The following is a 26,106-nucleotide window of genomic DNA, read 5'->3' as shown; positions in this document are numbered from 1 at the left end:
CGGCCTTCATTCCACACTTGCGCCGCCGTCTCACCGCCCGTCATGAATTAACCTCTACCATGGAGCGCCTATCACCCTTGGGTGCGCGTAAGCATTGTCTCATAAGGAAAGCTAAGGACACCACTTGCATCCCAATTAGCGAAGAGAGTTTTGCCGGCAAGTGAAAACCAACACGATACCACTGTACTTTGAACGGTCGGAGGACGCTATTGTCTGGATTAAGGAGTTGAATGTGAATTTGCCAAAATTATCGCGTTACGATTAATTGTACTTTGATAACGCTAATTGTGTTTGTGTTGTGTTAATCTGGATATTAGGTGAGTTTATTATATTATTAAGTTATAATAATATAACTTAAATACAGTAAAATAATTCCCACATAAACAATTTCTTTGAGATATGAAAAACAATGCAATTCTCGCTACTTAAGAAATAGTTCAATGAATTACTTAACCTGATGGCCCCTGTCTGAATGACAGGTTTTTGTCATACTACCTACTTTAAAACGAGTTTCATTTATTAACAGTAAATTATTTTATTTTATTTTTATTTTGAGAATATTGTTTGCCAGTTGTAATTTATTTATTTATTTAATTATAAGTAATCTTACAGCTTACATACATAGGACTATAAAACAAACACTTAGTACAAAAATCCAAAACAGATTACATAGATAAACAATATTATATACGAAAAATAAAACAGTTATTTATTAAATAAAGTTCATCACATAATAAATAATGCAATATTTTAAAAGCTGTATTTTATAAAATATATGACATTTATGGCAAACATAATTGTTACAAAAAATAATACATTAAACTTCCAATGATAGATTAAATACGCAATTGAATTTTAGATGATAAGTAGTGTTTATTCTATTAAATTCACGAAGAATTATAACGAGAGGTGCTATCTAATGATTAGTCTTACTTAGACAATTTAATTAAACGTTTTAACTATATAATTATGTTTTGATATTTTTTTCTCTTACTAAAATTATGCGATGATATCCAAAATATTATTAAAACCATATCCATTAATTTGTACACAGGTTTGTTAAGTGTGGTATGGTATAGTAAAACAGTCTGTCGTAAATTTTGGGTTGAGTATATCCCAGTTTCGTAATCTATTTTCATCAATAGCGAAAGAAATAATTATGTTCGTACAGATTTCATACGCACTGTTTGTGAAGCACAAATTAGACTATTTCTGCCCTAATTATGATAAATAATAATAATAAAGCCTTGTTTTATTTCCATATCCTTAATTTACATTTCAAATGTTGTTAGTATTTACTTATAACTAACTGTTAGTCGCCTGTGCCCTGTGGATATGGACTCCTCTTGGATGAAGGCCTTTTTTTTAAATGAGGTGAAAATGAAGCGGACTGCGCCATAGATGTCGAGCTTGAAGCGTCCCCGGCTGGGTCTATACTCAAAGCCATCTGCTATTCAGAGAGGTAGAAAGACCATACCCACTAAAAATACCACAGCCCTTCACACGCCTCGGCATAGAGCTCAAACAAGACCTAGACAGTCAACCTAGACCTCATTCGCTCAGCAGCCTCCTTCTGCAGCATTACATGCTCACAGAAGGAGACCATTGCACTCCAGGCCACCTCATTTTCATAGCCAATATAATACCATGTATAGTGAGGTCCGCCCCTATGACCGACACCTGGTCATGACGCTCCCTTGTCCAGGTGACACACTCAGCCACAGTGGGTGAAGGCCTACTCCAACCCTTTCCAGGTTGCTCTATCTTTGCCAATAGTCTGCTAGTATTTTCCTGCTTCATCATCAGCCCACCGTCTTTTTGGTCTGCCCACTCTTCTTTTCCCGGATGGTCCCTTCCATTGTGTTGTCTTTAATGCCCATCAGCTGTCGCCATGGCCATTTTTATTTCAGAGTCATAGACAATCGTTTGCGTTAGTTTTTTGTCTAACATAATCGCTTTTTACTTTGTGTATATAAACTAATGTGTGTAAATGAGAAATGTTATAATTAAACGCATTATGTTAGTTAATTGTAAGCGAAAGTTTTACACAAGAGTGAATTAAAACTAAAAACTGCGGGCAATCGACTGGAATAGAATTCCACTCAAAAAACAAATGAAACACGTAACTATCGTTTTTATTCGTAACTTAATATACTTAGTAGTATTTTATTAGTTTATAAAAAGTGCTTTGGATTAAACTTAATGGTTAGGTTAATTTGAGGCATATATCCTGGAGAACTTTGCTTCGATTCCGGTCGAAATAATGTTTTGGTTGACGGCTAATTTACGTATTGAAAATAATGTTTTGCCAGATATAATGCATTTAATTTTATACGCACACAGCACTGGAGCATTATTGTAAAATTGTAATAAGACGTTTTGAAAATTATATTGTCTATTACAAGGCTTTTTGATTACGCTATTCTGAATATTTCATTCTATAAAATATGTATTTTATTGTTTGGATGCTTATATATATAAAAATATGTACAATGAATACTTACGTATAAATAGTTTAATAGGTAATTTTTTTAAATCTTTTCACCTCTTTTTATTTTTTTCGTAATCCTACAGCTAACATAATTTTATATACAACAAAAAACAATTATACTAAAAAAATAGCCAAAGTTCCATCTTTGATCCATCTTTCTTACATAATATATACAGAAAGGTCCAAATAATTTCGAAAATAAAAATAAATAAAAAAATGTAAATACGTAATACCTAATATGGCTGTGTTGTGTGCTTGGGTATTTATGTGAAGGTGTGTATGTGGGGTATGCTCATGATGCAGGTGATTTAGCGCTATGGATATTCTTTATACTCCTTTTAAGCATATTCTGCGATAGCTTAAACAAGTCAAGGGTTAAATATTAGTTGTTGTAAATCCGGGCTACGCGATACAAAACTGAGTTTTTTGCATTGATTGGTTTTGATGTGAAGAACTATCGTATTTATTTATTAGTAATCTTACAGCTAACATACATATCATAAAACAAAACACTTAGACAATATAGAAAGCCGAAACAGGTTACATAGATAAACAATATCTATATGAAACAGAAAATATAGGTAACATAACGAAAATACGATAAACGATTCAAAAAAACTAGAGTGTTACTGCTTAAACAAAATCAAAGACTTCCCGCCTATTCAAATGTTTCCTTACATCCTCTTTGGTGAGGTGGAAAAGATAATAAGAGTATTGGTAGCACCTCTAGTTTAGTTTTTTGTGTGGATCTGGTAATCCTTTGTCTTCTACCGCAAGCCATTTTCGATTTAGCGCTGATACCGCTATTACTCCAGAAATTGAAATCGCTTTAGAAGTATTGTACGCTTTACCTGAGCTACGGTATTGTCACAGTGCGGTTACAATAAAACTGGCCACAACTTAAAACAATAAACAATTTGGAGACAAACAACGATTTATATCACAAAGCGCTGTAAATCAAAAATTTAGGGCAAGCTTTCTTCATGAAGCATAGTTTAACTAAATAAACAACTGACTCGTAAAAACGGTTATTTAATCTTAGTAAAGTTTTAAATTTGTTCATGGAATGCTATAAAAGGGATTTCACTGCTTAATTTAATTGTTAATAATAAGGAAATATCTTTCGCTAACAGTTTTCTATTTATCCATGGCGCCAAAAACTACCATAATTTCACAAAACAAAAAACTGTCTAAAACAAATGACTGAATTTGACATTAAATTAACACGGCTTTCAAATAAGTTATTTGAATTTCGAATTGCGCGCCAATCAATCTGTAAATGCTGGTTATTGCTCCAATTACACAGGTAAAGACCTAGAATACAGAAATATATGCCATCGCACGGCTGAACATATATAGTTTAAAATATAGCCGATGTTATTAATAATACAATGTTAAAAGTGTTTCTGTAATCAATCGCCTAGAAAATTAAAATTCAAAAATAATTTAATCATATAGGTAACACATTGTACACTTATGACTCGTCAGTAAAGAAATACATATTAATGCTTCTTATTTTACATTTAGTGCCAGTTCTCAAATCAAGGGCGTAGAACGGAAGAGAAGAACTGGCATTAAACTCTCCACCACTCTTTTTAATCGCAATGTTTTTTTTACACAACGTTTGTAAGGAGCTGCAACCATTACACCATGTTCCACATGACATCTTAAGTAATTAATAATAATAACATAAATTAAAAACAAAGAGCAAGCAGTTATTGAGTATATTCATTACAAATCTTTCCTCCTCATAATGTTAGTATATTGGTAGATAAAGTACAGTAGAACCTCGATAACGTAAACCTCGGTAACATAAAAACCTCTGTTACTTCAAAAAATACTATGTTCCCTTCCCATCAGAGCCCAAAACCTCTATAACTTAAAATACGCAACCTCTATAACGTAAATAAATAATCTCTGTATAGGCCCTCAGTAACTAAAAGAAATGTTTCCACAACCTCTATAACATAAAATTGTTTGTGAATGAGTCATTTTATAAGAGTGTCAAAACAAATGGTTTCGGTATTTATTGATTGCACGTGTTTACTAATGTATTGTTAACGTAAACAATACATTGTTTGCTTTATCTAAATTCTTCAAAGCTTTGCGGCGGTTAGCTTTGTGACAACGACTTACTTGCATCATAAGTTAATGTGTTAATGTATTCTCCTCTCTATTTGTCATTGAAAATCAAATCGATTTAGAAACAGTGAATTTTTTAAAACAAAAGAAAATCACAGATTTTTTTAAGTGGACTAAACCTTTAGTTGTTGTTTTATTTTTATGTAATGTAAGTAATGTGAATAAATATGATTACATATTTAATTTTCCATCCTTCTGATGCATTCAAGTAAAAATGGGAGGAAGGGTACATAGAAACATGTACATACCTCTTTATTAACCTTTACCCGACATAGAACCTTGATAACTTAAAACCTCTATAACATAAAATATTTTGTGCTTCCCTTGGACTTTATCTTATCGAGGTTCTACTGTATTACGAACAAACAAACATAACAGTGTATATCTCACGACTATTTTACAATGTCTTCCTTATCTGTATGTTAAACTAAGAGCATATAATTTAAAACAACATTAAATTATCATAAACTAATACTTACAAAGAGGAAATATTTGACTGTTTGTTTTTATTTTATAGGCTCCAAAGTACTGGACCGATTCGAAAAAATATTTCACAATTAGAATTCTACATTATCTCTGGTAAAATAGGCTGTAAAGTTTTATCAAAAATTTAGGGACCCGTATGAAATCTTCGATAACCAAATGAGTGAAATAAATACAAAAATTGCTTATGCTACGAAAATATTGACAATATAGCAAAGATGTACTATAGTTATATAGAAGACATCAATATCTGCAATCTACGTAGTACGCTATACCATTTATCTTACTTTTTTTATATATAGGCAAACGGGCAGGAGGCTCACTTGATATTAAGTGATACTGCTGCCCATAGACAAACTCATTGCCAGAGGGCCCGCAAGTGCGTTGCCGACCTTTTAAGAATTGGTACGATGTTGTCTCGATCCTAATTCGAATTGGCTCGGAAATACTTCAGTGGGCAGCTGGTTCTACATAGTGTTGGTGCACGGCAAAATCACCCAAATGCTCAGTTGTGGAACGACGGACATCGATGTGATACGGGTGGAATTTCGTATTCTGCCTCGACGTCTGATGAAACCCAGCCGGTATCCATCCAAACAACTACCACTAGCATTTACCACGGAGAGTGTTCAGAGCTGCCCACTGAAGTATTGTCGATCCAATAAGACTTAGGGTCCTTCTAGAAAAGACCGTACCAATTCTTAAAAGGAGGCAACGCCCTCGCGAAACCTCTGGCATTGAGAGTGTTCATTAGCGGTAGTATCACGTAACATTAGATTCTGCCCGATTGTCCCCTGTTCCGATTGTCCATTGTCCCTTGTCCCCAAAAATAACTCATCTGAACATATAATTGTTACTTGATAAAATAAATAATATGCCATCATGTGAAGACAGGACTGAAAGCTATAAAATTCTGTGTTTAATTTTCAGTTTTCAGCTGCTACATATTAAACACTGTTACGCTAAACGCGAAAGCTGCATTTGAGTTGCATACTAATGCTTTCGTGATAACACTATCAACACATCTAATCGATATTCGATCTTCAAATACGAATTTGACAGTACACGTTTATTGAATAACAAATAGATACGATTGGAAAATTTCTTGGCAACAATCTTTCGGTTTTAAATTTATGAGTGTCTTTTGGGACATTGTATCGAATTTCTCGCAATTTTGTTTCTTCATAAATATAATTTATTTTTATTTTTATAATAATAATAATAATAATAATAATCTTTATTGACATATTTGTAATTACAGAAATCCTATGAAGACTCTGACACCTAAACTAGGCTTTAGTGCCTGTATCTCAGGAGTCAGTGGCTTCTCCCAATATAATTCGTAACAAGTGTCAAGAGAGCTTATTCAAGATTTTACAAGACAATACTTTTTATAGACATTTGTAAATTCCAGATATTACATCTAATTATCTTCTTACACATAATATACTTAAACAAAAATAACATATATTGAAAAAAAAATGTTTCAGTATAAATTACAATGAATATAATAGGTAATAAAATAGGTACATACACATAAAATACTAAAATACATAAATATACATAATACATAAATATACATAATTATACATTTTACATATGGGTATATGTAACACTAGTATAAATATATAAATTATACACATAATTAATGAATCAAAATAACTAAAATATTATTGTAGCATGTTAGTTAAATAGATCTTCTGTTTCCTCATAATTTAGGGACAAAAGCCAAGTCTTAACAATTGATTTGCAGTCATGTAGTGAAAGAGGGTAGAAATTTAATTTTTTGTTTATTTTATTATATAGAAAGACTGAGAGATATGCTCGTTGTCGCCTTGCGAAGGTAGTACGGAATTTTGCTGTGGGGAGTACATTTGGTATACAGCGTTTGTTACTGCAAACCTCTGGGTTATAAGGGGTATGGACATGTTGTTTGGCTATTATATTAAAGACGAATAACTGTCTAACACTGAGGAGCTCACACTGTTTATATAAAAGTGTGGTTGAAAATCTGTAGGGTTTGAAAGTCATTACTTTTAGTAAAGATCTGTGGGCTCTTTCAAGCTGAATTAGATGTGACTTGCACGCTCCACCCCACACGCTCACGCAGTATCCAATAACCGATTTTACTAAGGCAAAGTAAACAGTGCGGAGTAGTTCAAATTCCGCGGCATAACGTAATTTTTTGAATGTCCAGATTAGTTTTCGCGTGCGTGCCGTTATAATCTCAATGTGAGGAAGCCAACTCAATTTATTATCTAATTCGATACCGAGGTATTTAATGGTATTGGATTTTGTTATATTAATGCAAGTACAATTTCGCTCAGAGACACATATGTGTATTTTAAGATTAATATCAGTCATATGGGAATTAATAGTTTGGAACTGAATATACGAAGTTTTAGAAATATTTAAAGTAAGTAAATTTTCCCTGAGCCATCTAGCCACCTTCTGCAGTCCGCTTTCGGCAATATTTTGTATCTCGGTCCAGGTGTCCCCATAAAAAACTATAGCCGTATCATCGGCATAGGTAAACAACCTGCAACTAGTTAGGGACATATTACATAGGTCGTTTATGTAAATAAGAAAAAGACTTGGACCAAGAATACTGCCTTGCGGAACTCCAAAAGTTACATTTGCGTCGGAACTAATATAATTATTAATCTTAACCCTTTGCACCCGACCACTAAGGAAATCTTTAAAAATAAGCAGGGCTGAGTCTCTTATTCCAATTCGCTCCAATTTGTCCACAAGTATAGGTATTGAGACGGTATCAAATGCCTTGGCAAGATCGAGGAAGACACCAAGGCACTTTTGTTTCCTGTCAAGTTTTTCTGTGACAAACTCAATCAAGCTACCCACAGCGTCTTCTGTTGACATACCCATTCTGAAACCAAATTGTGAGCTGGACAGAATATTGTACCGATTTAAAAACTGTATTAACCTCACGTTAAGCATCTTTTCTAGGATTTTTGATAGTGCTGTAAGCACAGAAATCGGTCTGTAGTTTGCAACACAATCCCGTGCCCCACCCTTGTGAACAGGAGTAATGAGAGACCTTTTAAAGACTTTTGGAAAGCAGCCTTCCCTAAAACATGTCTGAAACAAGATAGTAAGCGGCGATACAATGACATGTCTTACCATTTTTAGAAATCGAGCTGGTATAGAGTCCCAACCAGTGGCACAATCATTTTTTAAGCTTAAGATGAGAGATTCCACCTCACCCTCATCTGGTGGCATTAGTACGAAGGAGTTAGTCAAGCAATTAGATCTTGTACATATGTAGTTATACTTACACCCTGTAAGTTTTTCAGCTAGCTCTCTACCAACATTAGAAAAATAACTATTTATGTCCTCAACCGCATCCAATGCGTTACAATTCCTAATTAACTCATCGGCAGAAGATTTTTTACTTGAACTATCGGTGACATATTTTATTGCAGCCCAGGTTTCTTTATTTGATTTTGCACTTTTTAATAAGAATTTATCGTGTTCGCGCTTCAATTTTCTAAGTAATGAGCAACAAAAATTCCTGTACCTTTTATAGGTTATTTTAAGAATTTCATTTTGGGGGTCCCTTTTTAAATTAAGATGCAGTTTATCCCGGTGACGGATACAGCGAAGTAGGCCCGGAGTCATCCAGGGCTTAAGAGATTTTTTGCGCCTGGGTACACGGACTTTTTCAGTGTTAGCTTTAATAGCAGATGACAGAATTTCAACAAATCGAGTCGCAGCAGACTCGGCGTCTTGCTTGTTAGTCATAAAAGTAAAATCAGCCAATTCAACATATTTTATAGCTTCACTAAAATTTACTCTTTCAACAATGGAAGGGCACTGAGTATTAGTCCGTTTACTGTTAAGGGATAGATTTATTAGAATAGAGTCGTGATCAGTTACGGTGGAATTTATAACTATAACACTAGTTTGTAAAACAGTTTTAACCATTACATGATCGAGACAATTGCTTAATCGTGTTGGATATGTGTGGCCTGGCAGAAAACCCAATTCGCTGGTTAAATTTAAGTAAGAGTTACTGTTTCTGTCACCGTTTCCAGGTTTTATATCGATATTTATATCACCTATTAAAAATATATTCTTAGATTTTATAGATTTAACAATATCATTCAAAGCATTCAAAAAGCGCTCAGTGTAGTAAAAGGATGGTGATCTATAAATAGCTAAAAGTACAATATCTGGTACTATTTTAGCTAGCAGAAAGTTAGCATCTTTAGGATTAGGTTCTTCAATTTCGCAATTTATATTCTGTTTAGCATAAATTATAATACCGTCATTTTGATTTAAGCATTTTTTTGTGAAATAAGAATTATAATCCTTGAGACTGGGTATGGGTTTATTATCGTTTAACCAGCATTCAGTTAAAATTATTATATCTGGATCAAAGTACAGACGAGCTATATGGGCCAAGAATGCATCAATATTTTTGTAAACGCTACGGATATTTTGTGTTATAATTTTTAGGGAGTTTCCTGATTTTTTTACTAAATCATTACAATTATTTATATCACAACTGTAGGCAGTTGCCACTGTTATATTATCAATATCATTATTTATATTATCAATAAATCTAGCCATTTGTAAAATATTAAGCTTTTTGTCGCAGCTACTCGTGTCTGAGAAATGCTGACATTTTTACAAAGATAAGATCTCGATTTCAACATGATCACTAGACTAAGAATGTATAATTTTTTAGTTATGTAAAATACAATACAATGAACAGAGTATAAGTATGTATATAAAGTAAAACAATAATATAATATATAAAAAAATAAAATAATATCTATAAAAACAATAATTAAGTGCCGGATTTTCACAAACAGGAAAGTTATCGTAGGCCGGCGGAGTTTCCTGGGGACCTCAAAAAGTCATTGTTTTAGACGAAGTTTATTTAAATCACCCTCACTATCAATTTTAATATGCCGTTTACCTTCATCTTGTCTCAGGTAGGTTCTTCCAAATGAGGTCCAGCAGAATTTATATCCATAACCATTTTATGATTGGACAATTCACACCAATTGACCTAGTCCCATGCTAAGCTGGTGAAGCTTGTGTTATGGGTACTAGGCAACGGATATACATACATATTATAGATAGATAGACACATAAATACATATTTAAACAACCAAGACCTCAGCACAACACCAAATGCTCATCACATCGATGTTTGTCTCAGCCGGGGATCGAACCCGGGACCCATGGATTCGCAGTCAGGGGTACAGACCACTAGACCAATGAGCCGTCAATCAGTGTATTCGTTGTTTATCAATAGATTTTGCTATATTTGGAGCCTTTAAAGCGATAAGTTAAAGTACATATTACCTTAAAAATACCTTCATTTGTTTTTTCAGCCTTAACAATATTAGATAATATTGTTGTTTTGAGAGGTTTATTAAACAAGGTAAAAGGTTTGAGTCTTTCTTTACCATGCGTACCTACTTCTGATTGAGCCTTACTGGCGGCCTTATCGCTTTCGAGCGATCTCTTCCAGCTTCCAACTACTGTGAACAAAAAAAACGTTTGTGTACTTATACACGCGTTAGAAGTAATACTTTGGCGTAACAATATAAAAATCTTTTCAAAGATTTTATTCTACGTTTTTAGAAAAAACGACACTAACAATAGAAAAAACTAAAATGTTGACTATAGCTAACTTCAGGGTGTCGGTTTTTTGTGACAAAAAATTTACTCTCATCATTTTTCCCTAACGCGCCAAAAGAAGTATAACTTCAAAAAGAATAAATTAAATTAGATAAGGCAAGCAAGAAGTGCTTACATAAAGTTTAGACAAAACTAAAATAGGAACAAAAAACAAACACTAAACTAGACACAATATGAAAACGAAAAAGTGCACATGTAAAAAAAAATGACACGCTAAATCATTAAAAATCTAAACTTCTAAATGCATATTGTAATAATCATATCTCGCAAGCTCTGCTCTTGATATTACATACACATGTTTGATTTATAATCGATTGTCCTAACCGGTTCCTCTGGCCTGCATGAACTGGAATATTATGCGGGTAGGCAATCAACTTCCACGACCCGTAACACATTTATCTCGGTCACAACAACAGGTTCCATCCTGGCCGTCCTCAACGACATTCCTTGACTCATCAACAATTATTTTTATTGTTGGGTCGTTTTCGCACTTTACGGTTGTTAGATTGTAATGTTCTTTTATATGTTACACGTAATTTACTTAAAGAAGCGTTATTTATTATTCAGAAGATTCACAGCACAATACAGAAATAGATGTATATAATATCAATCGCTTATACGAGTACTGGGAATAAATAATGGCGCAACTATACTAGCCTATTTCTAAGCCTATATTCTAGGTTTTATAAAATAAAATAATATAAAGAAAAAAATAAAACATCTTACATCTATTATGTCAAGTGACAAATTAAACCAAAGCCAAATATTTTTAGTGTAAAAAAAAAAGAAGAGAGAAGAAGAAAAAAAGAAGAAAGAAGATATGACTACAAGTGTTTAAAATACTATATTATGATTATTAAATACCTACTTTTACGGAATATAATTTTTATGCTATATAAAAACTCTTTACGATAAATTCCTTTTAATACAATCGGTCACCAAACGCACAATGAATTAAATAGATTTGGTTTGAATACTAAGATAATGTAATGTATTGTATTAATTAGTTTATTAACACACAAGTGGTACGAAGATGAAACTAATTTTATGGAGGTTAATCTTTTGTACAATCGATCAATGTATCGTAATCCTCTTCCTTTGAGTTTTATAAAATGCTAAAAAAGAAATCAGTGGCGCTAAAACTTTTTTTAGGTCTGGGCCTCAGATTTCTGTATCTGTTTCATGATCATTTGTCAATCTCATAGGCAAGTAGGTAATCAGCCTCCTGTGCCTGACACCGTCGACTTTTTGGCTCTAAGGCAAGCCGGTTTCCTCGCGATGTTTTCCTTCACCGTTCGAGGGAATGTTAAATGCGAACATAGGAAGAAAGTCCATTGGTGCCAGGAATCGAATCTAGGACCTCAGGGATGAGAGTCGCTCGCTGAAGCCACATGGCCAACATTGCTACGAGTTTTTTAAGTCGGTTAAAAACCATGACAGCTGTATGCTTCATTAATATTAAATTAATTAACATCTTTGGATGTGTTTGCACGCATTTGCATAGTAATTATAGATAATATGCTTATTTTTACACTCTAGCACTACAAGAAAGGAATGTAATATTGTTATACATTCAGAGTTCATATAATTATCAAATCAATGTATACAACATATTGTAAAAACAATTTAAAAGAGTAAGTATGGGGAGTTTCTTAACCCATTCTTCTCCATATGAAACTACCTCTTGGAACTACCGTCATTTTTTTATATCTTTAACTTGTAATTTTGACTTACAAAAGTTCCTTTTAAATAGGCCTTCCTGAAATAAATGAATTGACTTTCACTTTAACATATATAATATGTGAACTGACAAATTTTAATGCGAGATAACGTTGAAGTGTTTACTGCCGCGGCTAATAAATGGACCCGATCAGTTATTAGATAGCTTAACCAACATAAAAAACAAGTTGAAGAATTATTTTTATATGAGTTTGTCGCGCTCCTGAATGCTGTGGATTAATGCCAACCTCAGTGGTTTTCAATGTAATCATGATTTAGATTGTATTATTCTGTAAAATAAATAATTAAAAATTCTTTAGAGACCTAAGCTATATTTCGGTTGTTTTAAAGTTGCTTTCATAATTAAACTGGTAAAAAAAACACGAATTAACTGTTAAGTTCACAGCTCTTTAGCTGCTCATATTACATTCCAAGTTTTTTATTTAAAAAGTAAAGTAAAAGTAAAAAATCATTTAGGCTGAATTTAGTGTCACGCCGACCGCACGCGCACCGTCGGCGCTGATGGTCGAGATATATGAACTTCTAGGAAGCGTTTTTGAATGACGCGTAGCTATCAGCGCGCACGGTGGTCAGCGCCGATGGCTGCGCGGCCGTACGCGTCGCGCGTCGGCGCCGCGTAGCTGTCAGCGCTGACGATCGCTAGAGCGCCTCTGCTTTCAGTGAGCGTTGTAGTGTCGAACGGACGTCGTCAGCGTGTACAGTCATGGCAAATCGCGAAGTGGATACAGGTCAAGTAAGGCGGTCAGTACGATACTAAAACGAACCACGCTGAGCGTCAGCGCTGACGAACTACGCGCTGATCTATGAGCGCTGACGGTGAGCGTGAGACTAAATTCAGCCTTAATCACATAGAAAACATTTTTTACACTTATGACATGTCAGTAAAGAAATACATATTAATGCTTCTAATTTTACATTTATTGCCAGTTCTCAAATCAAGGGCGTAGAACGGGAGAGAAGAACTGGCAATAAACTCTCCACCACTCTTTTTAATCGCCATTTTTTTGTTCTACAAAATGTTTGTAAGGAGCTGCAACCATTACACCATGTCCCATGTGACATTTCAAGTAATTATAACATAAATTAAAAACAAAGATTTGTCCTCTACAAGCAGGAGGCATGGTGAAATAGGAGCACGCACTTACATTCTCGTGGGAACAACACGCAAACACATAGTCGAAATAACCAACATCAACAAACATAACAAAGCATATAATTTACAAAAGCCTACTTGGTTCTACTTCGGTCGACGTTCCTGTACGATCGTCGTAATCTAACGAATCGGACGCAGATTTCAAATATTTTTTACCATAAACTCTTTTATATTCAGAAGCGCATGGGATGATAATTTCATAGAAAAATGGTGGCACGTTTTTATAAACAGCTTTATCTCCTATTACAATTATTTTAATAGTAAAATGAACAAGATCTTCGTGTTTATTAGAACCAGATTGGGAACATAAAGAAACCTCAAAAGAGGCATTTGACTGCGCCGTTATAAATATCTCTTGAGGTGTTATGTCAAAAATTCTATTCATTTTGCTTGTTAATTCAATTTTAATTGTGACAGGAACAAATTTGTGGTTATTAAATATTGTGAAATGATCGATGAATAGCCCGAGCTTCTTCGGTATTCCCGACATGTCTAGGATAATGGGATGGATTTTTATAGGATGTGGCAATATTTCGGCAAAAACTTTTACTGTTTTTGTCATTATTAAATCATTATCAATGGGATTAAAGAATTCCAAATCGTAGTAGCTTTGATGAAGGCCAATATATTCCGCTTTTGTGAAGTTGACACGGATTTTCTGACTACTACGTGGTTTTAAATAAAAATATGTGGGTTGTAGAAAAAATGGTTTTAAGGAATTTTCAACTAGTTCTAATAAGATACCGTACGCGATATCGTGTGAGCTAATCGACTCTTCTTTTGGTATTTCAGCAAAGTTCGTCGAAGTACAAAACGTATTTTGTGACTTCAGTTCATAATTTCTTTGGAGTTCACTCTCCGTGGCTGGAGCATGGACCTCAAGCGAACTAGTGCTTTTAACGTCGAGCACTAGTTCCCAATTAATATCTTGTTTTCTTACATGTATATGATAAAAATAGTCATCTTCAGATCGAGCAACGATATTTCCTGAAGGATACCTATCTTTCGTTAACTGCCATAAATAAACAGCTGGTAAATATACACATTCAGAAACATGTACCGCTCTGTTTTCCTTACATTCACAAGTAATTTGAATATTTAGGATTTCTTCGGGTGAATCTAAACTATCGCGGCAAATTTTGAAATTTAAAAACCCTTCAAATTCCTTTACATTGGGTTTAAACTTAAACCCTAACGAGTATACCTTTGATAGGCCTGCATATAATTTTACAGGAGTGAGCGGTCTGAGCTTGATATTTTTTAGTAGATGTTTATTAGTTAGGCTTACAAAACGAACAAAGGCCCAATCATTCGTGCAGTTCCTCAATGTAAACTTTATAAACTGTTCATTATTAAACTGCATACTGTTGTAGTACATATGAATTTCTTCTGGATAGGATCTAATCGCTTTGGTTTGAGTATATATTTTTTCCTCTGCGTAGTCTTTAACTGTTACAGACGAAGATTTAGGTGAATTATAAGTAAGAGGTGTACATTGTGATCTTAATGGGGAAATTAGCTTATGTGGATTGGTACAAATAATTACGGGCAGTTTGGTTGAGATTTCGGATTGCGTTTCCAGTTCGACATCAGTTAGTTTATCTTTTACGTTGTCTCTAGCCTCAACAACTTCTGTATTGGGATGTGCTGTTGATCTTATTATATCACTCTCTTCATCTATTGATTCCTCACTTTCATAATCTTTATGCTTTAATGAAAGTATAGATTCAGATAGATTCTCAATTTGAATTGTTAGTTTCTTGTTTTTACTCGAATCTATTTCTTTCCAGACCTTTGCTGTTCTTGCTAACTTATCGGTCAAAACAAATGGCGAATCTCGGTAGTTTTGAATGTATAGTTTTTCAATTATACTTTTCTTACGCTTAAGAGCAGCTTCTAATTTATGTTTCAACTCATGTTTCCCATTGTACAGAGATTTTATTAAATCTTCCCATTGGGGTATGGATCTGATATCAATTTTGTATCGATTTTCTAAAGATTTAACAAACGTTTCGACATCTACTGTACCGTCTAAAATTCGTCTTAAACGAATATGTTTGCACTGCGGCAAATCCATTCCTGATAATACTAATCAGAAATATAAGAATATATAAAACCGTCTAAAACATGAAAATGTAGATATAAAAATGTAACAATGACAAATATGATAACAGATAATTTTGACAATCTGTCTCAAGCCGAATAATCAAAAAGGTTGTATTTGAAGAAAGGATTTTAGATTTTCAACTTAACTTTTCAGATGACAATGGAGAAAATACCTAGAATCCTTTTGAGTATAGCCTTAGCTGCTCTCTTGCCGATTGCCGCACCAAATATTCACGAGGAGCAAGCCAAAGAAAATATCCCTCATTCGCGGCAAAAGAGGATTCTATGGATAACCAACGATGGTCGCTTAGCACTACCACCGGGAACTACTATGGCAATTACTCCTTCGATATCGATGCCTTTTGTGAGGCATCCACCGAAAGGATTCCTCTCAAATATGACTATAAGTTTCCCGTTTACAAGTAAGTGTTATTTATATGTTCATGTTTTATTGTTGTTTTATATTCAGCACGTGATTCAAATCTATTTGCAGAAATAAATTAAATATGTAAGAGTGACACTCGCCGCACTAGTTCAATAAATCTAGTTCAGATGAACAGGCGCGGGAAATTATCTCGTTCACAAATAATTATATACGAGAGATATTTGTCTGTTTCTGTGAAATTATTACGTAACAAGACTACTTTAGTTTTAATGATTATCCAGTTATTTAATGAAATAAATTGCCTTTGAATTACGCGAGAACTTGGCAAGTCTCTCGCTACCACGACTGCTGAGCACACGAATGGTCTTATTATGTATACAAAGAAGAATATATACTAATATTATAAAGCGGAAAAAATGCAATGAATAAACTCAAAAACTAATGGAGCGATTTCAATAATTCACCATTAGAATGCTACTACCCAAGATACATATGTAGGCTATATTTATTTCCAAAACATACGAACGTCCAGCCGTGCGAAACTGGGACAGGTCAATGATTAAAAAAGTTAAATTATTGTACAAGCGTTATGTATGAAGTATAATAACGTCGCAGTAATAAGCAGAAACGTGAGATTAGTAAAATAAAAAGAACATGATTTTACAGGTACAATAATGTATCAGCTGGAATGTAAAAGTCAGTATTAAATAAAAGCTACGTAGAAGTGTTGTAGAACAAATTAATATAGCAGTATTCTAATGTAGCTAAGGTAGAAACGTAGATAATAGATAATAGATTTTAGCTTAGACATTATAATATTTCACTTAAAATACTTACGTAGTTTATATTGATAAGTTATGTTACTAACATTATTTTATTTACAGCCGTAATCAGAGTCAATCATTAATAATAATTTTGCAGCTGAGTTGCACCGTTATTTTAATATATAATTATAAATTTACGATTGCAGACAATTTAAAGAATAACTTTTATTATGGCTAAATACTAAAAAAATCTGAAGTAGACTTAAAAGTATCGTAATTTTAACAGTAGATTGGTTATATTTTTAACTAGAAGTAGCGAAATAGATAAGTAGAAATATAGACATTTTTTTTTATTATACCACTGCTAAAAATAAACAATTAATAAATTCCAGTCGACTTCGATAAACTGGGATTGACAGATAACGAAAACCCGTACGGTGATTTGCCGCCAATTTTTGCGCGGTCTATGGGCAGCACAGCGGCCTCTCTAATGGCAGACTATGTTGGCCAATATCTGGATCATAGACGGGGAAAACGATCCACAGACAAAATGATACCGCCTGAAGCTGAGAAGCTGGTTCTTGACAGATTTCATGGCGGAGAAAGGTAAGAATATATTTTGGTATTATTTGTTGTAATAAATTGTTTGTTATTTATTATATTTTGATAAATATTATCAAAACATGAGTTTAATTGGTTTTGTTATTGTGAAGTAACGTAAGTACATAAGCATAAAGAACGGTTTCGTTGTCGTTGTTATATAGTTTTTTAACAATAAATAGTAAGCCAGAGTACATACATCGATTTATACGTGACTCAGACGTAATGACGACAAAAGGTACACAATCGTTAGTCAAAGAGACAAGGAAACAATTAGTAGTAGTTAAGTTTAGCAGCCTGCAACACAGGGTGGTTCGGCTTCCCATGGAATGTAGTCCCAGCTAATTGAAGTCTATAAAAAAGTCCTCCGTGTTTGGGCAGATGTATAAGTATAAGTAAAAAAAGGGTGCGTGTACTTATGTACGCGCTAAGAAGTTGTAAGTACTTCTTTGGAATTATTAAATATAGTTTTTGATTGCAAGCAAATAATTAATTACAATTAAATAAACAAAGACTGGAAAACGAGTCATTATAGTCAATAAAGTTCAGTTTACATTTGAAAAATTAAATAAATAAATATTTATTATTATTCTCTTAGTGTAACATAAATTCTATTATTATTCGAATGTTGTTTTTAAATTATGTCCAATGCCGTAGCATCTTCCGTGGGCAACTTCATTCTGTTAATATTGTGTAACGGCGCCCGCGCTTCGTAAAATTTCACTCTCATCAATTTTTCATAACGCGCCTAAAGAAGTATAACTTCAAAAATATTGAATCATAAAAATAAAATTTAATAAACAGAAGAAATATGGTCAAATAACATTTGACCCCTTAACCAATATACACTAAACGGTACCTTACCTTACCATGAAGTCATCCCTGTCAAAATAAAGCTGTAAAAGTGATAAAGGACGATTTCGAAGCAATGAGGATGGTCAAGTGACAATAACACACACCCGTTACTTTCACTAATACTAATAAGGACAGTGAATTCGGCACGCGATAATATTCGGCTTGCATGTTACGTGTAGGAAGTACGCTGGAAGAAAACTAATTGGAAACCACAATTACAATCAGATAACTTACGTCAGGGAAAAGTTCAGTAGACCATTTGACAGATCAGGAAATTGTCTCTGAATCAACGATGCTGTTCCGTTGTTTATTAAAAGGTTTCGTTTTATAAATACGATCTTTTAGTGTCAATAAGAAATGCTGATAATTTTCGGTAATTTTATAAAAATCCTTGGAATATTCTGGCCCGAGAGAGAACGAGAGAATCTCCATTCCAAGTCCAAGTCACATTGTCAAGCAAGCCATCGACTGAAATCCTCAAGGCAAAAGGAGTGAGCAAAACTAGCGAACTGTGGTATCGACTCCCTGTGGGGGTCTTCCCTGAGAGATACGACCTCCAAATGTTAAAAATTCGAGTATACTATTCGAGTATATATAGAGGGAGGTAGCCTTAAAGGCCGGCAACGCAGTACGCACGCACTAAAAAGGGGGGGCCAAGGGCTGCGATGACTGCCCATCTTGGGCGTCCCGTAGGCTCGTTTGCCCCCCAATTATATACAAAAAAGGACGTTGCCGCCCAAAACAGACCTCGCAACGAAGCATCATTACAGAGGCGGAGGAAGCTGGAATGACGTGAAGAGAAATTCAGAGAGCAGCCCAGGACTGATAAGGTTTTCTACGCTGGATGCCCTCTGCCCCATATGAAAGACATAGAGCTTTAATTCAAGTCATTAGAAAATAAAAATTATTCAGTTATATAATTAAATTTTCTATCGAATTCGTTTTAATATCCCAGTACATGTAAATAAATACTGCAAATTTTAATATATGGAAATGAATAAATAGATAAAGAATTATCAAAGGTACACAATTTGTATGGTTCTATCTATATTATTGAATATAGATATTGTATCCATAACCGACGAGAATGCATGGTGATTGTCATGAAAGTGGATGAAGCGAGAGAGGTAGGATCGTAGCAAGTGGAGTGCCGTGGTCTCTCCGTACGTCGTAATAATATTAATAAAATAGATATTATTAAATACAAATGCAAATAATGCTTTAAGTACAGAGGACTATGTGTCCGGGTCATTTTGATAGTACACTTTTTACACTTGGAAAAACCTGTACAAGCCTAGTTCCGTACTCCTTTCTAAGTAGGCTACGTGCAATGTACGATTATGTGGCAGGTTAAATGTCATACAAACAAGCAATTTTGTTTAGTAACCGACTTCAAAAACTTAAAGGTTTTTTTTTATTTAAGTAAAGTTCACCACATCATAAATTTTGATATATCTACAGTATATGTTACAAGCTATATTTTCTCAAATATATGATAATTATGGTAAACATGTAACAAAAAATTAAAACGACAATGAAAATATTACCCTTCCAAGTTTTGATAGTACTAGTAATTATTTTGCTTATTAAAAAAAAATTACAAGCAAAAAAGCGGATTAGGTATCAGATAGGTACTTACTTAACAATGTTTTTTTTAAATTGATCAGCCCACTACCAAATATATCAAGCTCTGGATAAGTAGTGTTTATTCTGTTACCTTATAAATATGTTTTGTTAATTTAGTCTTAGTTGTCTTAGTTTATTTTGAATGTTGATTTAAAATAAAAATAATTTGTGTAAAAACTTTTGCAGTTTTTATTTACTATATGTATTAAACACAACGAACGATGCTATACGAATCTATATTTAATATTCTTTGAGAACCGATGACTACAGAAATATCTACCTACATTTTGCACCTAGATGTGTATTATGAGTCAAATTTCACCCGAGCGAAGCCGGGTTTTCATCTAGTTCTGTTATATTCTCGAAGAATTCTAATGAGAGGTGCCTGAACTCCTAGGTTGGTTTTTAGAGACAGAATTTGGAAAGTTCTGCTAATTTTGAAATGAATAAGAGACGATATGTTCTGTAAGAGGTTTCTGTTCTGTATTCACCATTTAACAATTTGTATAAGAACGTGACACCAGCTAGAGATCTCAAGGCTTTCTTCAATTTGTATAGTTTTAAACTCAAAGGTTTCGAATATTTTATGCTAAAATTAGAAAGCTATCTCATAAAAAGCCTGAAACCTAATTGGAAAATGCATATAAAGATTATGTTTTTTTCAGAGCCCTCATGTATGGAATTGCAGAAGACCTATTAGCCAATTTTGGCTTAGATGGAAAAGAGTGTCTTTTGCGTGCAATTTGCGAAGTGCACGCCCATCCTTTACAAAACTTTGGCTTCCTTGGGGAAGTTATGAAGTTGTTCTTTAGGTAAGTTGTTCTTTAAAAGCACTTATTATTGGTCCGATCTGAAACTGTTGATTTTTTTAGTTGTGTTGTTTACATTATTTCTCCTTAATTCTACAGAACATTGTCAACGTTGACGAAAATTGCGGTAAATTTTATAGAACATTTTTTATTCTATAAGGCACAGACTAGTAAGTCAATGACACGGACAAATGTCATTAATAATTAAAACCAGTCTGAATAATGTCCTTACGGTATCACAACCCATATTAAAATTATATTTAAAATGCACAACTAATCTAACTTGAATTTATTTAATTTAAAACAATTAATTAAAAAAAACGAATGGATGAATTTTTTAATTAATTCAAGTTGTATCAAACAAGGGAAAACAATGAAACAATTTAAACGAAATTGTCGCCCATAGACTCACTTAACCATTTCGTACGTAGACATTCGTAAGAAGCCATTATTTTGAATAGAAAAAATAATAATAATAAAGCATTTATTCCTTGATACATTCATCTTTACTATTTAGTAAGTACACACACTTAAAAAATGTATAAAGAAATAATTACCAAGGACCTCTTATAGAGTATAGGCCTCATCCACGTCTCTCTATCAAGAGCATTTTTCTCCCAATCATCACCAACTTTAAGCTCGTCAGCCCACCGTGCAAGAAGGCGAACTCTTTTTCTTTTCCCTTGTGTTTCCCTGACCCGTTTTGTCCATCTGCCCATAGTTCATGCTAGCGGTGTGGCCACTTAAGTTTTCTGCAATGGGATAGTGCATCAATAACTTTTGTTTTATTTCTTATTTCTGTAGTGCATATAACTGAAGAAATATTCGTAGTAATTAAAGCTTGTATTATTTATATAGAACCAGAGATAGATTTAAAGTGTATCCTACAATCACTTTTAAACCAAAGCATTGCATATTGCAAGCATATTTAGGTTTTAGCCAAGTTGGCGTTTCGCGCTACTGAAGCAAGTAGCAATGCATCTTAATAGAATTTTTATTTAAGCGAATCCATTACTTTTTAAATAAAAAATTGAGCTTATATTTTTTGGATAAACAAAACGTTATTAGTATGGATTTATTCAAATAGTATCAAAAAGAAATATAAAAAAAAACACATTCGGCAAGGAGACAGGTACAGGTTGTTAACAGGTACAACGTTTTTTAATGTTAAGTTATTGTATGAGATAGGAGTTTGCTCATGAAGAGAGTACTCCTCTCTCAAAGGCCGGCAACGCACCCATTATTCTAGGTATCCCGATGACGTTTGCAGTCCTACTTTTTAAATAAAAAAGTAACTATTGTTTTTTCCAGCCCAACAAAATCCCCTTACGCAAGTCTATTGGATGAATATGTAACAGCTCAAAAGGCTGGAGAATCGGGAGGTGAATGCTGGCCGTACTACCGGCTATGTCCAAAGAGCATATTTCAATCGACGCAAAATAAATATGCGTGAGTATTTTAATTAGAATTAATATTATAGTACAGCTTTTGTATGTAGGTATGTCCCTCTAATCGGTTAATACGTCAACTTTGAGGCTAGGGCGGACACTTTCTCAGAACACAAAATAATAAAATACAGCCACAGGTTATTCAAGTCTCTTTATTTATAAAAGCTGGCAGCACACTCATACATTGGTACATAAGAAAAAAATACAAGATGTAACGTGTTGCACTTATAGGCAAACACAACAAACACGAAAAGAAAAAAAAACATCGATCGGCTTTCTATAAAAGTTGTACATTGTAATTGTTAATTTAATTTTACAACAAAAGCAGATTTGTTTTTACGGATTCTAGCATATCCTAGCCTATCCTAGACCACATGGCACAGATGGCCACGAGGCTTTTGGGCACTATTTACACAGATTTAAACCAAAGACAAGCCCCGCGATTGCAAAGAAAGAACCGACCAAATGGCGATTCATTTACTTGTTGATTGTCCGACTATCGAAAGAGCCAGATGCCATCTGGAGCAAGATACTGTCATAAAGGGTATCCCGGGATGGGCTATCCAAAATGCTCGAGTACAGATCGCAACAGGAAAATTTCTGCCACAGAATCTTTCTCGCTCATAAATATCATGGGAATATTCCGAAGTAGTCAACGCCCGGCGCCGACGGGGCGCCAAGCGCAGCTTAGGTCAATATATCCCTTTTTTAGGAAATAGGAGAAAAGACGCTCCCCTGCTGTTTAGCTTCTCGGTCACAGATCTGCCTGATAGCGTTATTGGTAGGTGGTGGGGTGGTAAACGTTCTTTAAATGTTTTTAAGGAAGTATATCTACGTTTCTAATTAGATCATTATGATGATGTTAATTGTTACAATTTCATTATAATTTATAACTTGCTCGGAAATTAAGTTAGCCATCTGTAACGACATGCAATATATGTTCACTGTTAATATGAAGAATGTTAGTTTAAAGGTTTTTTTACATAATTAACTATTGATTTTTAATATAATGTTTTTGTATGTATAGTAAAAATCCCCAATTTAAAATATATACTAAAATCAAGAAAGATTTGTATATTTGTCATTTAAAAACAACTTAACCGATGTCAAAATATTTTTTATCCTTACAACATAGGCTATATTTTGTTGGTAAAATGTAAAAAAATGTCAAGTCACGCGAAGCCGAGAGCCCAAGTAAATGAACCGCCGTTTGGTCGGTTCATTCGTGACAGTCGCGGGGCTTGTCTTTGGTTTGAATCTGTATAAATAGTGCCCAAAAGCCCCGTAGCCATCTGCGCCATGTCGACAAGGATAGGCTAGGACATGCTAGAATCCGTAAAAACATATTAAGTGCATCCAGCTTTTATTGTTAAATGTTACTGTGGCGTTAATCGTTCAAATTAACAATAATAATAACTTTCATAAAAATGAGATCGAGGTATTAGGATTTAAAATAAAAGAACTTCTAAGACTAGTACTAAGAAGAGTTACATGTGTAATCTGCTATTGATGAAACATAAGTGCGATCATATTAACATTACATAGAATATTATTTTATTTCCAAAATATTTACAAAAAATTATATCGTTTTTACTTCAAAAAGAGTCGACTCGTACAATCGTACATTGTCTATATATTTGACTCTAAACTACTTTTAAATAACAAAAACATAAAGAATAGAATATTTTTAACAGACTTCGACAATCCTGAAGAAGAAGGTTTATAATTCCACGTGAACTTTTTGAATCCACAGTCGTAAAATCATAGGAACAGATGTTGCGCGGAGTTTCTTTATTTTCGTCATGAATTTTTTTTATCTCCTTGATAATACTGGCTACAAACATAAACATAAAATGGCGCTACACTCTGTTCTGTGATCAGTTCTAATAGGCAAGTAGGTGATCAACCTACTGTGCCTGACACACACTTTGGCTAATACTGGCCACATACCATTGAATATAAAAAATACTAATGAAAACGTTCGTTTTCTTTCATTTAATACCTAATTATTGCATGTTAATTGAGAATTTATACACATTACAAGTTATGACTTTTTCCCCTTGTTGTAAAATTTAAGACAAATTCTAATTATTATATTTGTTTACAGGGAAGATGCAGAAAAATTCCATAGACAAGAAAATATCGACGAAAATAATATAGAATCGAAAGCTATGTAAGATACTCCCAAATGTAGCGATAGTGTCCAACCAAAGTCCAATTAAAATTTAGTCGTTACAAAAATTTAGATCTATGATGCCAGATTCAAAAAATGATTAAAATGTATAGTGGTACAAATTCTGATGTATTTGAAAGTATTATCCTTAGGGCAAGAATATGTAATATAAAAAAGATTTATACTGAATTTTATTAAGCTGAATAGTTTTGTTTCTTTACTTGAACGTGCGAATGAAAAATCTTTGATGGAGACAGTTAATTTATCAATGTATATCACCAAATAAACGCCGGTCAATAATAAATAAGTATTATAAATAATTATTAATTTTCGTATGAATTGAGCAGCGCTCCGTGGCCGTATTTGGAACTAAAGATAATTAGATAATATGTATAACAAAGAAACAAAAATTGTTATAGAATTTCCTATTAATGTTATGGAAGAGCTGGTAACCCTGACCAGGATCTGGTTTTCCAAATATTACACATTGTAATGCATTGTTATTTTACGGTTCCTGGGTCATCGGGTGCTTTAAATAATAGAGGATTTTATTTTTATTTTTACTCTAATCACTCGCGTACAACAATAGAATGTAAGCGAAAAAAATTAAATGATAATTGCTATGTAACGAATGAATGCATTGTAACAGTTGAAGACTATTATCACTTAACATCAGGTGAGCCTCCTGCCCGTTTGCCCCCTGTTCTATAAAAAAAAAGAAAAAAAAACTGCTTACGTATGGCTATACTCTCGGGGCGTAACTCCGACGATTTAGGAAATCGCCACGCTTATAAAATTAAAGCCTGAGTGAGCAAAATGTACAGCCTTGGCTCGTACAGTTATAATGAATAACCAAATTTTTATTTTTTAAATAAACACAAAAAGACGAAAGCAAAAATGTAACATAAAGGAAATTCTTAATATACACGTGTAAATATTTTATTATAATGATTTCCTAATACAGTCGATTTGATGCGAATAATTTTACGCAAGTATTCATTAGAATTAGCACCACTATTTGCTTCAGTGACGATAGTTTTAATCACTGTTCATTTTATTCATACAATCGCGAGCCAGTAATTAAATCGAGTACAATGAATTGAGTCTTGGTATCATTGAAAAATGGGATTCATAAACAATAAATATTTGAAACGCAAAAACAAATGCTTAATACGTAATCGTATCTTAAACGTTATAAGATTGTAATATCAAAAGACAATTTTCGCTTTAAAAAAATGTTTATGTATTTCATTTATAGTGCCATTTTATTTTAGGTGCAATCCTTTTATTACGTTTAATGTATCACTATTATGTTATGAACGAATAATGTGATAAAAATCTAACAAATATTTATAAGAACTAAATTATTAATAATATGTTTCCTATTGTCTAAGTTATTAAACAAAATATTATTTTTACCTTGTTATTATTTCAACACTATATATTTAGATGAATTCTCCAAACTCGCAAACTATTAAGGTCTCCAAAACCCAACTTCACGTGCAGTAAAAATAGTATGAACATAAGTTTCTTGTTGACATACTTGGGCCGGGAGTAGCGTCAATAGCACCGCATATCTGTTTCACATTTCCTACGTATAACACAGCTGTTTCTAAAGTGTGAAATGAAAAGCTTAGGAGACCGAAAGACGACGT

At 33.5% G+C, this 26,106-nt stretch overlaps 2 protein-coding genes across 3 annotated transcripts; one reads left to right on the top strand and one right to left on the bottom strand.

Moving 5' to 3' along the window:
* Nucleotides 1-24,497, top strand: LOC125056798. 2 transcript variants are annotated; one of them, XM_047660089.1, is made up of 7 exons: nt 1-317; nt 15,946-16,213; nt 16,843-16,872; nt 17,333-17,546; nt 20,687-20,833; nt 22,142-22,279; nt 24,386-24,497. In XM_047660089.1, exons 2-7 carry the CDS (start codon nt 15,946-15,948, stop codon nt 24,453-24,455), a joined length of 867 nt encoding a protein of 288 aa, XP_047516045.1. In that variant the 5' UTR covers nt 1-317; the 3' UTR covers nt 24,456-24,497. The 2 variants fall into 2 exon arrangements, with proteins under 2 accessions (XP_047516045.1, XP_047516051.1); XM_047660095.1 differs by lacking the exon at nt 16,843-16,872.
* On the bottom strand, nt 13,747-15,868 carry LOC125056779. The gene has a single exon (XM_047660069.1). It carries the CDS (start codon nt 15,760-15,762, stop codon nt 13,750-13,752), a length of 2,013 nt encoding a protein of 670 aa, XP_047516025.1. The 5' UTR covers nt 15,763-15,868; the 3' UTR covers nt 13,747-13,749.
* Nucleotides 24,498-26,106: the final 1,609 nt, after the last annotated feature.

The sequence above is a fragment of the Pieris napi genome, chromosome 2 (assembly GCF_905475465.1).
Source record: "Pieris napi chromosome 2, ilPieNapi1.2, whole genome shotgun sequence".
Classification (NCBI taxonomy): Eukaryota; Metazoa; Arthropoda; class Insecta; order Lepidoptera; family Pieridae; genus Pieris; species Pieris napi.
Note: the sequence above shows the minus strand (reverse complement) of the source record. Positions and strands in the feature narration are given on the sequence as shown.